The sequence below is a fragment of the Gracilinanus agilis genome, chromosome 1 (assembly GCF_016433145.1).
Source record: "Gracilinanus agilis isolate LMUSP501 chromosome 1, AgileGrace, whole genome shotgun sequence".
Classification (NCBI taxonomy): domain Eukaryota; kingdom Metazoa; phylum Chordata; class Mammalia; order Didelphimorphia; family Didelphidae; genus Gracilinanus; species Gracilinanus agilis.
Window position 1 is genome coordinate 201,676,540 of NC_058130.1, and position 15,855 is coordinate 201,692,394.

General features: G+C 47.1%; 1 protein-coding gene across 2 annotated transcripts; it reads left to right on the top strand.

Annotated features, from left to right (window-relative positions):
* Positions 1 to 90: 90 nt before the first annotated feature.
* Positions 91 to 14,912, top strand: ZNF668 (zinc finger protein 668). Of its 2 annotated transcripts, none has more exons than XM_044657383.1 (3): positions 91 to 124; positions 11,704 to 12,381; positions 13,144 to 14,912. In XM_044657383.1, the coding sequence occupies exons 2-3, from the start codon at positions 11,726 to 11,728 to the stop codon at positions 14,381 to 14,383; spliced, it is 1,896 nt and encodes a 631-aa protein (XP_044513318.1). In that variant the 5' UTR covers positions 91 to 124; positions 11,704 to 11,725; the 3' UTR covers positions 14,384 to 14,912. The 2 variants fall into 2 exon arrangements, with proteins under 2 accessions (XP_044513318.1, XP_044513317.1); XM_044657382.1 differs by having other exon boundaries at positions 111 to 670.
* The last annotated feature ends 943 nt before the right edge of the window (positions 14,913 to 15,855 follow it).

Here is a 15,855-nt window from a genome sequence, read left to right on the forward strand (position 1 = left end):
ACTTCCGTTTGTCCAGAGACTGATTAACTGCGCAGCCGGTGAAGCACAGCTAAAATAGTTTCCGCCGTACATTGCTCTGGGAACGGCAATCAAATGGTTGCTCCCGTCACACGCTACAGGTCAGGTGGGTTTTGGACAAATGGCTCTCTCTAGTAATGGTTGGTGACGCTTCTTATGGAGTCCCCCTTGGCTAGTTACTTTCTTCTTCCGGTGACGTTAGGGCCTAAGTAACAGGACGGGAGGAGCAGTCACCGGAAGTGTGGCTTGCTTTAAGTCTGTATTGGTGCTACGCCTAAATCTTTCCCCTCCCAATGACAGCTGAGGGGGTCCGCTTGGTCCTCGACTCACTTCCGAGGGTTTTACCTATGAGCGAGCATCTCTTCCAGCGTCTACTGGTGGCGTCCATTGATACTGCTTCCGAACCCTCTCTGATTTCATTTCCGTTTAGTCCCCGCCTACTCCGAATCAATTTCATTTCCTACCCTAGTTCTCTTTGGGGCCCCGCCTCAACCTTTCCCCCACTCGCTTCGCTAGAGGATATCCCACACTTCCGGTGCCTTACTCTCCTCCCACCTCCCCCGCTGGGTCCTAGCGCCGGCTCTATTTCTAGCGGGATCCCGGCTCTGTCCTCTGGAGTTGCTGCAACCGAGAGTGCGTCAGGCTCCCGCAGGTAAGAGCTGGGAGCGCGACCGTGGAGAGCGCCCCGTGCTACTTGGGTCTTGGAAGTCCCGTTAGTTCGGGCCGCCACCGATGGACTCAGTTTTCCCATCCATAAAATGGGAGGGGGGGTATATGTGTATGGATCAGATGCTTTTTTATAGTCCATTGAGGTCTGACATTTTGTTGAGACAGGGACACTCCCTCCACCCTGGGCTACGAAGCCCGTAAAGCCTTTGACACTCCCCTTCATTCATTCACACACCCACTCATACCCCTATTCCTCCGCGAAGGGTCCAGGGATTAACATTGCTCCCCGCTGCCGAGCCTCGGCCCAGCGTGGTCCTAGAGACCGCCATTTTGCATGCCTTTGTGCGGTGTGGCGCCGCGGTACCTAGGGCTTTCCTGCCTGGTGCCTGGCCCAGGAGTGAGGCTCGCTACACATTGCTCTCCCCATTGCCCGGCTCGGCGTGTTAGGGAGCAGAGGCTGGGAATTTTATCTTTCCTCGGTCCTAGTGACCGCCATTTTGCAGGCTCTTTTGTCCCAGGATTTGCAGCCGTCTGCGTCAAATGCACCCAGTTCTTCTGCTCTCCCCAGCTTCTAGCCGTGGTTCAGCCCCGATCTCTTTTGCGGGCATCTGCGCCAGCCTCCTAGGTCTTCCTCCGCTCCGCTGGTGAAGGCTTTGCCTTGTCTGCGGGCGCCCCTCCCCCGGTCCTAAAGACAGCCATCTTGCCTGTCTTTGTCCCTTGGCCTCGCGGCCCCCCGCAGCGCTCCCGGGCTACCTCTGTTCCCCTCCTCGTGTCCCTTCCCGCGGACACCACTTTCTCTACCCACTCTCGCAGGCCCCTAGTTCCCGATCGCAGTTTCGGCCCAGAGCTCTGGGCTGGGAATGAGAAGCCATGGGAGTGTAGAGCTGGAGGGGACCTTTAGAGGCCTTGCATCCGTCTTATTTTGCAGAAGTAAAGACTGAGTCACAGTTACCCTCTCCCCATTTATAAAGATGAGGAAATTGAGGCCCAGGTTGAGGGAAACGGACTCAGCCAAGGTCTCGCGGCGTGACTTAGTACGAAGTGCCAAATCAAAAGACCGGAACATAAGAATTCGGATCCCGACCCTGGGATTGTAAAATAATGGGTCCGGACTCCACAATCTTGGTTTCCCTTGAGGCTCGAAAACATTAAAACAAAACTCCTGTGGGTAATCTCTTATCCATCCCCAGGTTAAACCCTGTCCTTTCTCCCCAGGGAGCCCCCTAAGGCGCCAGGCACGCTGGGAGAACGGCTCCTCCGACCGGAGCTGTTCCCGCGGGGTGGGGTGGGGGCGGGGTGCTCCCCTACCCCACCCCCGCCTCCCCTCCAAAGCCTCGGCCGGAGGCTGGCGCTGCCTTTTTAAACTGGCCTCTCTGCTCACCCCGCCCTGCCTCGCCGTGCAGCCCTGAGATCTTTTGTGGTCCTAGAGTCAGACTCTTTCCTCCTTTCTCCGGGACTCTCGGGGTCGGCCTTTGTAAACCAGGGCTTTGGGGCTTTGTGCCTGCCCTGGGTCCTAGAGCCCATTTGCTCTAAGGAGAGGGGGACAGCCTTCTCACTGGACAGCTCCCAGCTCTGGGCCTCGGTAGGAGGGCGTGGTTGGACCAGCTGGGGAGGTGTAGAACTGGGATTTTGTGATACCTCCCTCCTCTGTCCCCAAACTGAACTGGAGAGGATGGGACACAGTCAAAGGTTGATCCAAGGAGTCGCTGAGAAATCTAGAATTTCTGCCCATTGCCCAGCCTGAAACAGCCTCTAGAGAAATGTTCATAAATGATTCTTGATGAGATGATTCAATTACATTAATCATAAACTCACGCCTGGGGTTTCCTGCAGGGTCATTGGCTTCAGAACCACCAGAGACTTTCGGGATAATTTAGTTCCAAGCAAGAAGACAAGAAATTACTTATCAGTAGGCTTTAGATTCCTTATCTGTAAACTTTAGGGAGCTAGAAGCTCTCTGAGGTCCCCCATTTCCCTCTAAATCTCTGATTTGATTATTCCTCATTTTACAGGCCAGGAAACTGAACATAAATAAGAACAAACTTGAGCTAAGTCAATCAGATAGAATTGTAGTATAGCTGGAATTTAAACCCATCTCTTCTGTTTCCAAGTCTTAGAGGTTCCAGAGGGTGGGGTGCAGGATTATTGAGGTAAATGGAGGTCTGGAAGTCATTGTCAGGAACTTCTTGTTGATCTTTACCTTTTGAAATAGTCTCAAGACCATGATATACCCTCCAACCCTTGATTCTCTCCCATCATCTCTCTTTTCTATCCTCATCTTTCCTCTTTCTCCTTTACTGTACTTCTCTTGGTCCAGTCACATATCCTTTGTTTAGAGGAAATTGTCAGATATAGTAGACGAATCATCCCAATCTTTGACTAAAGATATAATCTTGGGGAAGACACTGACCCTCTCTGTCTCCTCATCTGTAAGTCCCTGGCAGAACTAAAGTATTTAATCTTTCAAAGTCATATAATGTTATATACAAACGCAGGCTGTGGAGATACCAAGAACAAAAATAAAAATAGCTCAGTATTTAGAGTGAACATTCATTGCCCATCACTTCTCCTAATATCTGAAGCCTCTACAGTCCTAGATGACAGGCTTGGCATCAATTCTCATCTCTCATCCCATCTGATTTTCCTCTCCTATCTCTTTAATGTATGCATCTTGATCTAAGACATCCTTACTCCAACACTGCCAAAATTGTCCCTGAATGAATCAAAGGATTTTAGTTCTGAATGGGAAGAAATCATTTAGCCCAAACCCTTTATTTTACAGATGAATTAACCATGTCCAGAGAAAGAGGAGACCTTGCCTTTATGATTTCATACATGTATCAGTCAACAAATCATTGAGAACTTGTTTAGGTCCCTGCCCCTATCCATCAGTGATCTTAGCCTATTGGGGAAGGCTAGACACAAAATCCTTAAAGTTGTGTTAATAATTTAAATTTTTAATGCATCTAAATGCTACTAAAGCCTTTCCTTTACAATATGAGGTAATTAGATAGTAAAAATGTTATTATCTTCATTTTTATGGATAAGGATACTGATTCCCAAAGAGGTCAAGAAGTTTGCCCATCATGTGGCTTTTAAGTAGCTGAACTAGCATTTGAACCCAGGATTCCGGACTCAAAATCCAATGACCTTTGTGTTGAATTACTGGTTTACACAGAGTTAATGGGATAAGAGAATTTGTGGAAAGGATAAGAGTCATTCATTGGAGGTGTAAGATTAGGATAACTACAGCAGGAAAGGTGGAAGTGGGGATTGGAGTAGGCAATAGAAGCATCTCCCTAGGGCACATGAGTGGAGGCAGAGGCTTGAAATGAGGTACTCTATTAATTACTTTTTATAAAGGCACATATTAGTACTAATAATAGAATAGCAACATGAATAAACATTTACATGTAATACAAACAACATTTAATATTTATTATTGTTAATAATAATAGTACTGTATTTTTATCCATGGAATGTTTATACATGTGTTATCCCTAAAGAGGTATATGGGAGGAGAGAAACAGGGAAGATTCAAATATTGCCTAGGATAAACATATAGCTTTTGTCCTTGATCTGGAAAAGAGTTCAGAGCTAGAAAGGCTTGGAACTAGAAAATACTAAGGGGAGTCCTGGGAGTTAAATGTGGAAAACTTGATTTAGACCAAATTGGGACATCAGTGGCTGAGGATGAAAGCCAGGGAGATACTTCTATCTTGTAGACGTGGGGAACCATTGAAGGCTTTTGAGCAGGGAGAGAGAATGAAATTAGTATTCAGGAAGATGAATTGGAAGGAATTGAGAAAGGAAAGATGGACTTGAGAGCATTCAGCATAACTCAAAGGACTTGGATTCTTCTGCAGATGAAAATAGATATTATGGGTATAGGTGCCTTTATAAATCACCTAGCTGAACAACGTCTACTAATGGTGTTTAGAGAAGGAGGGTTCAAGGGGTTCCCTCCCAGTAACAGGATTAGGTTCTTCCAATCCTTTTTCTCTCCCTGCTACAAAACCAGCTACCCAAATGCCCTAAATGAGATCTACCATAATCCCATCCCATTGCTCTCCTATCCCTCAATCCTCTTCCTCTCATCCCAGCTAAGCTGATAATGAAATAAACCCAGCTTGTTAGCAGCAGCTGCCAATCTCATTTGTTTATCCTTTGATCCTCAGTAGGGCTCAGCTGTCTGATCTGCCCCTGGTGAGATGGGTACCAGGACTGGGGTGGGGGTGGGGTGTATGTGTTGGTGGTGGGGTGGTGGTGGTAGGGAATGGGCTGAAGAATATGAAGCAGCCAAATTCCTCCTTTTCTATTTAATTCTATTCTTTTCTGGGCCCAATGATTCATTCAATCAATAAATCTTTAGAGAGGGAGACCTTACTATGTGCCCAGCTCTGATGTAGGTGCTATGGAAGGAAGAAATATGAGGATTGCCTATGGGAATGTTGAGTCTATTGTCCTGAAAAAGATTTAGTATAGCTACATGATCAGCATTTTCCAAAAGCTATCAAACTATTGTGTGGATAAGGGGTCAGACCTATTTAATATTGCTCCAGAGGGCAGAACAAGAATCAGTGGGTGAAAATCAGAATAAGTAATAATAGAGCTTAGGAGGCAAAGATTGGTATGACTTAGGGCATTTAAAGAACTTTTAAGAGAGAAGTGGAAGGACAAGTAGTTGGCTCAACAGATAGAATGGAAATGGGAGGTCCTGAGTTCCAATATGGCCTCAACATCCTAGCTGTGTCTGTGTCTAGTTTGGTATTGATTCTAAAACAGAAGATAAGCGTTTGAGAGAGAGAAGTGGGACTAGAAAGTGGCTTCCAAGAAAGGATAAAATTTGCCTTTGACTCTGTAATTCCTAGCACAATGCCTGGCACATAGTAGTCACTCAGCAAATATTTTTTTTTTTCATTTTTTTTTTTTTAGACCCTTAACTTCGGTGCATTGTCTCATAGGTGGAAGAGTGGTAAGGGTGGGCAATGGGGGTCAAGTGACTTGCCCAGGGTCACACAGCTGGGAAGTGGCTGAGGCCGGGTTTGAACCTAGGACCTCCTGTCTCCAGGCCTGACTCTCACTCCACTGAGCTACCCAGCTGCCCTCAGCAAATATTTTTTGATTGAATTGATTAGAGAGGAGGAAAAAGTAGGAGTGGGAACATTTCTCAAGAAAGACCAGAGGCAGTTATGTGTGATACTTGTTCTGAAGAGAGTATTATGGCTAAAGCAAACTGTGATGAGTAAGCATTAGCAAAGAAGACTGATTTCAGAGAGGCCAAGGAATTTGGATTTGATCCTGTAAGTAGACAACAGGGAGTCATGGAAAGTATTGGTCAGAGGAGCAGCATGAATCAGTATGATGAATATGAGGTTTTAGGGAATTTTAAGTCTTATATCTCAGAATCCTCTCGTGTTGAAGACTTTTACTGCTCCTCTTAATTCAACCATTCCCAGCTCAGATTTTTTCCTGCCTCCTTCCCTTCTCTCTTTCTCCTCCTCCCCCCTTCCTTTTTTCTAAACTGTTGCTTTCTGTTTTAGTAACAACTCTTAAAACAAAAGGGCAAACACTAGGCAAATGGAGTTAAGTGACTTGTTCAGGTCACACAGCTAGGAAGTGTTTGAGGTCAAATTTGAAACCAGGACATCCTGTCTCCAAGCCTGCCTCTATCCACTAAGTCACCTAGCTGCCCCAGGTACGTTTTAGGGGGACTGTGGCTCCCCTGCTTCTATTAGGCCACCAGGGCACAAATATTGCTCAACCTGATGCTTACCTGTCTCACTCCCTTCCTGACCTCTGTTACCACAGCTCTGCTAGAGGAAGCAAAGGCGTCAGGGGCTTTAACAACCATAGTTCTGGACAGGTGAAGGTCACTAAGTTCAGTAAATTTGGCTTGAGTTTTAGTAGTTAGAGAATCATAAAATGTTAGACCCAAGAGACTTCATCTAATCCAAATCCTCTCCTTTTATGGAAAAGGAAATTGAGGCTCAGTGGGGAAGTAAGGGATCTAAATATCACACTGCAAATAAGCAGCAAAATTACAGCTGGAATCAAGATCTCTGATTCTTACATCTCAGTACCCTTAGACTACTGTGTATCTGGGATTCACACACACAGAGCTGAGGGTTACTGAGGTGACCCATTTGACACAAAGGTGAGAGACACTACTAGTATAAAAGAGGACTAGCTTTCCTCTATTGTTGGGTCCTAGCTTGTCCCTTATTAATCATTACATTGGGGCAAGTCACTTAAACCCTCTGAATCTGTTCATTTGGTTAATAGCTTCTTTGCCTTCCTCAAAGTGGGTGTTAGAAGGATCAAATGATATCATCTATGAAGAACCAACATGCTTTAGTCTCCTTCAAATTCATTTGGAGTTTTTGCTGTGTCAAGATAACAAAAAAAAAAAAAAAAGATCAATCTTAGGCTTCTCTAATAGCAGCACCAGAGCTGGATTCAAATCTGGCCTCTGACACTTCTAGCTGTGTGGGACTGTGAGCATGTCATTTAACCCCAATTGCTTTACCTTTGCTGCTTTTCTGCCTTAGGTTTTTTTTTTTAAATAGGGCATGTCTCAAATGGGGTGACTGGTGGGTGGTGAGAGAGGACTGGAGACTCTATAGCCCTAAGATTTAGTTAAAGAAAGTAAAGGGAACATAGTAACTATTTTCAAGTGTTTTTTTCTGCTTTGCCCCAGAGGGATCAACTAGGTAGAAGCTTCACCAAAGGGGATTTTAATTCAAAACACTGGAACAATTTCCTAACTATTGAAGCCATCCTAAGGTAGTGAGTTCCTCAACCTTAGAAGTTTTTAAGTGGGGCAGCTAGGTGATGAAGTAGATAAGAAAGATGGGACTGGAGTCAGGTAGGTAATCTAACCTTAGATACTGGCAGATACAGCATTTACAATACTCACTAGCTGTGTGACCCTGGGCAAGTCACTTGACCCTGTTTGCCTCAGCCTTGTCTTTAAAATGAGCTGGAGAAGGAAATAGCAAACCACACCAGTGTCTGCCAAGAAAACTCCGACTGCGGTCATGAAAAGTCAAAAATGACTGAACAACAATAAATTAAGTACATCATTAAAAAAAATCTTCTAGTGAAGGCTAGAAGTTGTGGATGTTGTAGGTAGGAATTTTTTTATTTGTTATGGGTAAGACTAGGTGACCTTGAAGGGTCTTACTGAGATATCTGTGATTATATGAAATAATTTAAACTGGAATAAAGAGTTAGATGTACTTGGCGCCATCTCCCTGCTTTATTTTCTAAGATCTCTCTGCAACCAATGATTTTTTTTTTATCTACCAAGTTCTTTTCTTATATTTTAATCTCTTTGATGTCCCTGCAGCACTGGACAACTTCTGACTGCTCCCTTCTTTTAGAAACTCAACCTCAGTTTCCTTGGTACTATTTAATCCTTTTTAACTAACTCTGTTGAGTACTTAAACCCATCAGCCTCTTTTGCTGACCCACCAGCCTTTTTATGGATCTTCAGTATGTGTCTTTGTTAAGGCTCAATATTTAACCCTCTGCTGGGCTTCTTTTTTACACTTTTCATCTTTGATGATGTCATCCCTTTACTGATCATTTCTATGTAGATGACTTCCACTTAAATTTGTCTATAGCCTGAAGCCTCTCCTTGGGTCCAGTTCTATATTTCCAACTTCCTCTTGGATGAAATAATATAAGTAAAGTGTTCTGTAAGTCTTAAAGCATTATATGAATGTCAGTTATTATTTTAATTAAATGTTTATGTTGTTGTAGCTGATTGTCATTCCCCCAAAAGGCCCTGTTGTCTCCTACCTCCAGATTATCTTTCAATGTTCCCTATGCCTAGAATATCTTCCTTTCCCTCTTCCCCACTTGAATTCCTACCCATCCCTGAAAATCCAAGTCAGAAGTTATGAATACTTTCCTGATTTGTTGCCCCCCAACTCTAACTAGTAATGATTTTGTTCCCTCAGTCCTCAACAGGTATTTTCCAGCTTTCTAATGCAATAAGTATGTAACTCTGTGATTAATAGTTATCCCCGTATCTGCCTCCACTCTCTGGCTAGACTGTAGCTCCATGAGGAAAGAGACCTTGTCTCTTCCAGCATTGTGCTCTGGGCATAATGGGTATTTTAATGAGTGACTGAATGTTCCTGTAATTTAGCATGTTTAAAACTATACTAATTCTCACCCATCAGGTCCTAATTTCTCCCATTTCTGGCACTGGTCCTGCTGATTCCTCCTTCCATTCTTGTAGAGATAAGCAGGAAACCTAGGAGTTGGCTCTTACTCATTTCCCTTCCTAATCCATATATCCAGTCTGTCACTAACTCTGCTAATTCTTTCTTCCAAGTGATTTTTCCTTCTTTTCCATCATCCCTACTTTACTAGCTTCTCATCACCTCACACCTAGATTACTGCCACAGCCTCTTAACTGGTCCCCCTGCCTTTAGTTTCCACCAGACTATGCCACATCCCTGCTGGGAAGGCTCCTCCTCATCATTACTGTTGTTCAGTCATGTCTGACTCTTCTTGACCCCATTAGGGGTTTACCTGGCAAAGATACTGGAGTGCTTTGCCATTTTTCTCTGGCTCATTTTAAACACGAGGAAACTGAGGTAAACAGAATTAAGTGATTTGCCCAGGGTCACATAACTAGTAAGTGTTTGAGGGCAGATCTGAATTAAGATCAAGCTCCCCTGAGCTGCCGAGCTGCCCCTAGAAGACTCCCTCTTTCTTATAATAGAATCAAAGATGGTAGAGCTGGAAGGGAATTTAGAGGTCATCTAGTCCAACCCCTTAATTTAATAACTGAGGCCCAAGAGAAATCACTTGCCCAAGTCACACCAAGTCTGTGGTATAACCAAGAGAACTCTAACATTCTGAGGAGAAAAGTCAGAAACTGGTCCGGATTGCCTGGGCCTGAGTAGCCTATTCCCATTTACTTCTAGTTTTTCTGAGCTGTTTATTCCTCATCACCTTCTTTGATAATTCCACCCAGCTTCATTCTCCGTTTTCACTTAGACTTTAAAAAAAAAATCTATTTTATCTGTGATTTCCTATCATATATTTCACCTATGTTTAAAATTAGATTGTGTCTATATATTTTGCCTGATGATGCCTTCTATAGTTTGGGGAGGGAAGGGACCAAATTTAAAAATAAATAAAATTTTAAAAATTAGACTGTGTTTTCCTAGGAGTGAGCATTATGACCTTTTCATCATATTTTGCCTGAAATGACCTTTCTTCCTTTTTTTCCCCCCCTAAACCCTTACATTCTGATTTACATTCTAATTTAGTAACAACTTTCCAAAAGTGATACTGTGTCAGTTCCCAGGCAGAAGAGTGGTAAGGCTAAGCAGTTGGGGTTAAGTAACATGATAATAATCATGACAAGCTACCATGTGAATTATGCTGTTTCAAATGTATAAAACACTTGGAACAGTTGGAAGTTGTTCATAACTAACCCAGGGAGAATAGTGGTGATGGGTGGAGAGGTGAGAATACATTTTCAAGGGGAAAGAGCCTTCCTAAAATTATCAAAAACCTGTGGGACATTCCTAACTTCTGCTAATTAACAGAAAAAAAATAAAACTGGCCCAAAGAAACCTGGGATAAAATATTTAGGTTTTTAAAAGACATAGGCAAGAATCTGAAATAGTGATTTATCACTTTTCCTGATTGAAAGCAAGAAATTTAAAAGAGAAAGAAAAGTATGGGAAGTGACTATCTGGTCCAGGCAATTATGTCGGAGGATAGAATTTGACCTTTTGGATTGTGGCATAAGATACAGAAATAATTATACTTGACCAGGGATAGATTACATCCAATAAGAGCAAGTTAGAATAGACTTTCTCTCTAGTCATATAGCTAGGAAGTGTCTGAAGCCATATCTGAACCCACAACCTCCCCACTCCAGGCCTGGCACTCTACCCATGGTGCCACCTAGCTGCCTCTCCAAAATGGTCTCTTAAGTCTCCTATCCTCAAATTTTACAAATGAAAGGATTGTTGAGAGTGCAGAAAAAGATTCTTGATTCTGCTTATTGCAACTTCTTTGGCCTTGGTCAAGTTACTTCCCATATCTAAATGATATCCAAAGATCCATCCAGTTAGGTCATGATCCTGCCACATGTGTACTGAAATAGTTGGAACAGCCAGCATGGATTTGAATGGAGCCTTGAAAGGAAGGGTAGGATTTGGAACTGGGGATTCAAGCTATCCTGGTTGAACTTCCTACTTTAGTTCCTTTTCAGTGGAAGCTGCTACCTTAGGTGGGCTTTTCCTCCTCCACCCCCCAGGGTGGAATGGGGTAGAATATTCCCACAGACTAATTGCCTCATTAAACAAAACCGCACCTGGCCTCTTGAGGGAACCCAGTGACATCCTAGGGGAGCAGGTAGGCTTAAGTGGCGTCTTCTAGACAGCTCTGGATTAACAAGAGGAAGCAATTATTGATAATTAAATCAATTCCTGCTAATGAAGACTCTCTTCAGAAAGCAGGAAAAACTCCCCTGCCTGGTATTCAAGGCCCTGCCTTGATATGGTACTATCTTTTTAACCCTGTTTCATGCAGGAGCAAGTCACAAATTTACCCTCTCTTCTATAGAGCCCTTCTGATTCCAGATCTCAGTCAGCACCCAATTTCACCCTTTTCTAATGCACTTTTGAAATGTGTCATTAAATATGATTTAGTGTGGTATAGTTCTTTACCTATGCGTCATCCTCCCCTTACTAGACTGTAAATTCCTTGGGGGCCATGCCCTACTCTGTGCAGTTGCTTAATAAATAAATGTTTGTGGATTAATTGAAAAATGCTTTATTATCACAACTATGCATCTCCTCTAGTTTCCTGGACACCTCAGGCTCCTAATCTGTGCCCTGAACTGTATCCCAAAAGGGACTGGGGTTTTGCCTGGGGGCAAAAGAACTCCAGAATTCGTTTTCCCTTAGGGGAGGAACTCCAAGGTTAGGGCCGCTTCCCTTGGGTGTGACTCTAATCTGTGCACTCTCTCCATCCTAGGGGAGGCCCACCCTATCCCCCTATGGAAGTGGAGCTGGAGGAAGACCCGCCCCCCTACCCTGGGTATACCCGAGCTGGTCGCAGATTCAAGTGCCTCTCTTGCTCCAAGACTTTCCCCAACGCCCCTCGGGCTGCCCGGCATGCTGCCACCCATACTCCCAGTCCCGGACCCAACCCGGAGGAGAATGCGGCGGGGGGTGGAGATCCGGGCCCCCCCCCAGGGAACCCAGAGGGCCCGGGCAGCGGGGAGGATGGGGAGCCGGCTCCCAAGCCCCGACCCTTTGCCTGCTCCTTGTGCCCCAAGGCGTACAAGACAGCCCCAGAGCTGCGCAGCCACGGGCGCAGCCACACTGGGGAGAAGCCCTTCCCGTGCCCCGAGTGCGGGCGGCGCTTCATGCAGCCCGTGTGCCTCCGGGTACACCTGGCGTCCCACACGGGCGAGCTGCCCTTCCGTTGCCCGCAGTGCCCCAAGGCCTATGGTACCTTGTCCAAGCTGAAGATCCACCAGCGCTGCCACACTGGGGAGCGGCCCTACTCGTGCGCAGACTGCGGCAAGTGCTTCGCTGACCCCTCCGTCTTCCGCAAGCACCGGCGCACCCACGCGGGGCTGCGGCCCTACAGCTGCCCGCGCTGCGGAAAAGCCTATGCTGAGCTCAAGGACCTGCGCAACCACGAGAGGTGAGGGGGCGCCTTCCGCCCTTCCTGGGCTGTGGGGGCACCGAGGGGGTAGATCCAGGCCTCTCCTGGCCAAGGAGAAGCTCCCCGAATCCCCCCAATCCCCATCCAGGGCCCCTATGGTGGAGAGGAGCATCTGGGTACCCTCCACAGGCCAGAGTGGCGGTGTGAAGAGGAGTAGGTAGATAGACAGACAGACGGATGGATAGATTGGATGGACAGAGAAAAGGCAGAGGGCAGAGAGATAGGAGGGTAGATGCCATAGATACACTCGGATGAGCATAGAAAGCCGGCTAGCTGGCTACACAGGTGGAGAGGCAGGCGGATGGCTGGACAGATGGACAGGTCACGAAGAGAGACTAGACAGGCGCAGTAAAGTCTGACATGCAGGCACTGAGGGGGATAAGAGACAAACTTGGAGTGCTTAGATGGACGCACAGATAAGACAGACAACCATTTCCAGATATTTTCTTCCGTGTATGTAAAAACATTCGAGGTGGGGTTCATAGGCTTCAGCTGACTACTTCAAAGTAACCACAACAAAAGAAACCAAACTCCTAGAGTTTGGGTTATGGAAAACCGGGCCAAACCTTTGTAGTCAGGACCCAATCCCGCCCGGCCCGTGCCAGCAGAGCCTTGGGAAGATGGGAAGGGGGCCGAGGGGATCGTGTCTGGGTTCTGATCCCCAGGAGGGGAAGCGGGGTGCCGGGCCTCTTTAGGGAACGCCTCACCCCAGGGCTCTTTCCTTCCTCATCCTCGGTCCAGGTCTCACACCGGAGAACGTCCCTTCCTCTGTTCTGAATGTGGCAAGAGCTTCTCCCGCTCTTCTTCCCTCACCTGCCATCAACGCATCCATGCGGCCCAGAAGCCCTACCGCTGCCCGGCCTGCGGGAAGGGCTTTACGCAGCTCAGCTCCTACCAGAGCCACGAGCGCACCCACTCGGGTGAGAAACCTTTCTTGTGCCCACGCTGCGGCCGCATGTTCTCTGACCCATCCAGTTTCCGCCGCCACCAGCGGGCCCACGAGGGAGTCAAGCCCTATCGGTGTGACAAGTGCAACAAGGACTTCCGGCAGCCGGCGGACTTAGCTATGCACCGGCGTGTACACACGGGTGACCGACCCTTCAAGTGCCCGCAATGCGACAAGACCTTTGTGGCCTCTTGGGACCTGAAGCGACATGCCCTGGTCCACTCGGGCCAGCGGCCTTTTCGCTGCGAGGAGTGCGGACGGGCCTTTGCGGAGCGGGCCAGCCTCACCAAGCACGGGCGTGTCCATTCAGGAGAACGGCCCTTCCACTGTGCCGCCTGTGGCAAGTCCTTTGTGGTGTCCTCCAGCCTGAGGAAGCACGAGAGGACCCACCGAGGGGAGATGGTGGGCGGCCTCACCACCCAGGAGCTGGTGGTGGGGGTTGCGCTGCCCGCAGGTTCTGCTGTGGAAGGACCTGTGCCACCCAGCACAGGGGCTCCTGGAGTAGGTGTGGAACTTGGGGAGCCCCAAGCCGGGCTCCTAGGCCTCCCCACGGAGTCGGGCAGGGTAGTAGCCTCCCAGTGGCAGGTGGTGGGCATGACACTGGAGCAGGTAGAATTCAGGGAGTCTGGGGCTGGGACAGGAGAGGCCCCGGCCCCCACCACAGAGGGTGAGAGTGAAGGGGCCCCCCCTTTCCAGGAGCAGTCCCCAGGTCCTGGAGAAGTGCCCCAGAATGTGTGTAGGGAGTGTAAGGAATCCTTCCCCACGGCGGCGGCTCTGCGGCGGCACGAGCGATCCCACCCAGCCCTGCGCCCCTTCCCCTGCCCCCAGTGTGGGAAGGGCTTCCTGGACCGGGCAGGCTTACGGAAGCACAGCCGTACCCACAGTGACGTCCGCCCACATGCCTGTCCCCACTGTCCCAAGGCCTTCCTTAGTGCCAGTGACCTCCGTAAACATGAGCGTACTCATCCCACCCCTCAGCTTCCTCTTGAGCCACTGGTGGCCCTCTTGGGGATGCCCGAGGAAGGGGCGGCGTGAAAGGCCCATAGCCAGCTTTCTGCACGTCCCAGCTCACTCCTCTGGGCTTCACTCCTTCCCCTCTGGTCTAGCCGCCACTCCCTCCAATCTAGTTCCTTCCTGTCCCTGCAGCTTTTTTACCTTCTCACTTTCTTCTTAATAATACTCCGTTAGGGCACTCGCCTGGCCTGGGAAGAGGCCTCATTCTCAGAAGATGGGAAGGCTGGAGGGAAGGGATGAGGCGGGTGCTTCGGAGGGCCAGCTCCAACACAGTGGCACTTATTAAAAGCTTTGGCTCTCAAGTTTGCTTTGCTGTCTGGTTTTTGGAGACTGATTCCCCTCTCATGTAACCCTGAACTTCATCTCCTTCTCACACTTTCTTTTAGGTACCTCCATCTTGATGCAGAACCTCAGAGCAGAGACTTAGTGTATCACTAAACCACTTCCTCCTCCTCCTCCTGACTTTCCTACTTATATTAAAAACAATGCTTATCACTCAGGCTTGGGATCTCAATCACCTCTGATGCTTCTCTACAGCATATCTGACACTTCAAGCCCCCATTTGGCGCTTTGCTGGCAAATGTAATGGAGTGGTTTGCTATTTCCTTCTTCAGCTCACCTCACAGATGAAAAACAGACAAACCAGGATCAAGTGACTTGCCCAGGTTCACACAGCTACTAAATAGCTGAGGCCAGATTTGAACTTGGGTCTTCTTGAGTCCAAGCCCAGCACTATCCATTTAGCTGCCCAGCTATTAATAGTTTCACTATTAAGTTCTTTCAGTTTTGCCTTGCCAGTATTTCTTTCCTATGGTCACATGAAAAACATGTCAAATCTGTAAAGAAAACCACTGAGTCAGAGCTCTGAGCCAAAAACTATTTAAGAGACCTGACTCCTTTTGATTAGTAGGATCTAAATCTTCCTCACGATCCCAAGATTTCCCTTTGCTTCACCAGTACAGACTTCTAATGCTTTGTTTTCAGGGGATCAAGATGGTTCTGCGTAAAATAGAAATTCTCATTATGTGATGACTAAAAGTTTCGAGAGACTGGCTTCTGTGTCAGAGAGTCAGTTTATTGAGCAGGATAGCAATAACCAATAAATTAATAGTTAATTGATCCTCTCAGTAATCAAAGACAAGGAAATCCCTTCATTCAGCTTCAAAATACCATTTGGGGAGCTTATTCTGCCCCTCCCTAGGGTATCCAAAGATAGCTAATGAGGCAGGTGGTCCATCCAAGCTCAATCCCTCCCCATCCCCATCCCCATCCCCTGGGTGATGGTTGCCAGGCCCATACTTAGTCCCATACTCCCAAGGACTAGGGAGAGAAAGTGAGTTCTGCCCAGTCAGAAGTGACCTTCTGTAATGTTTCTTAATGAGAGACTTAGTTCTACTTCTGACAGATTCTTTGCTTAAACTAGTTGTTTACTGGGCAAGATGATCCCCTAATCTCCCATTTCTATCTACCAGGCTCTAAAGTAAAGCATTCCT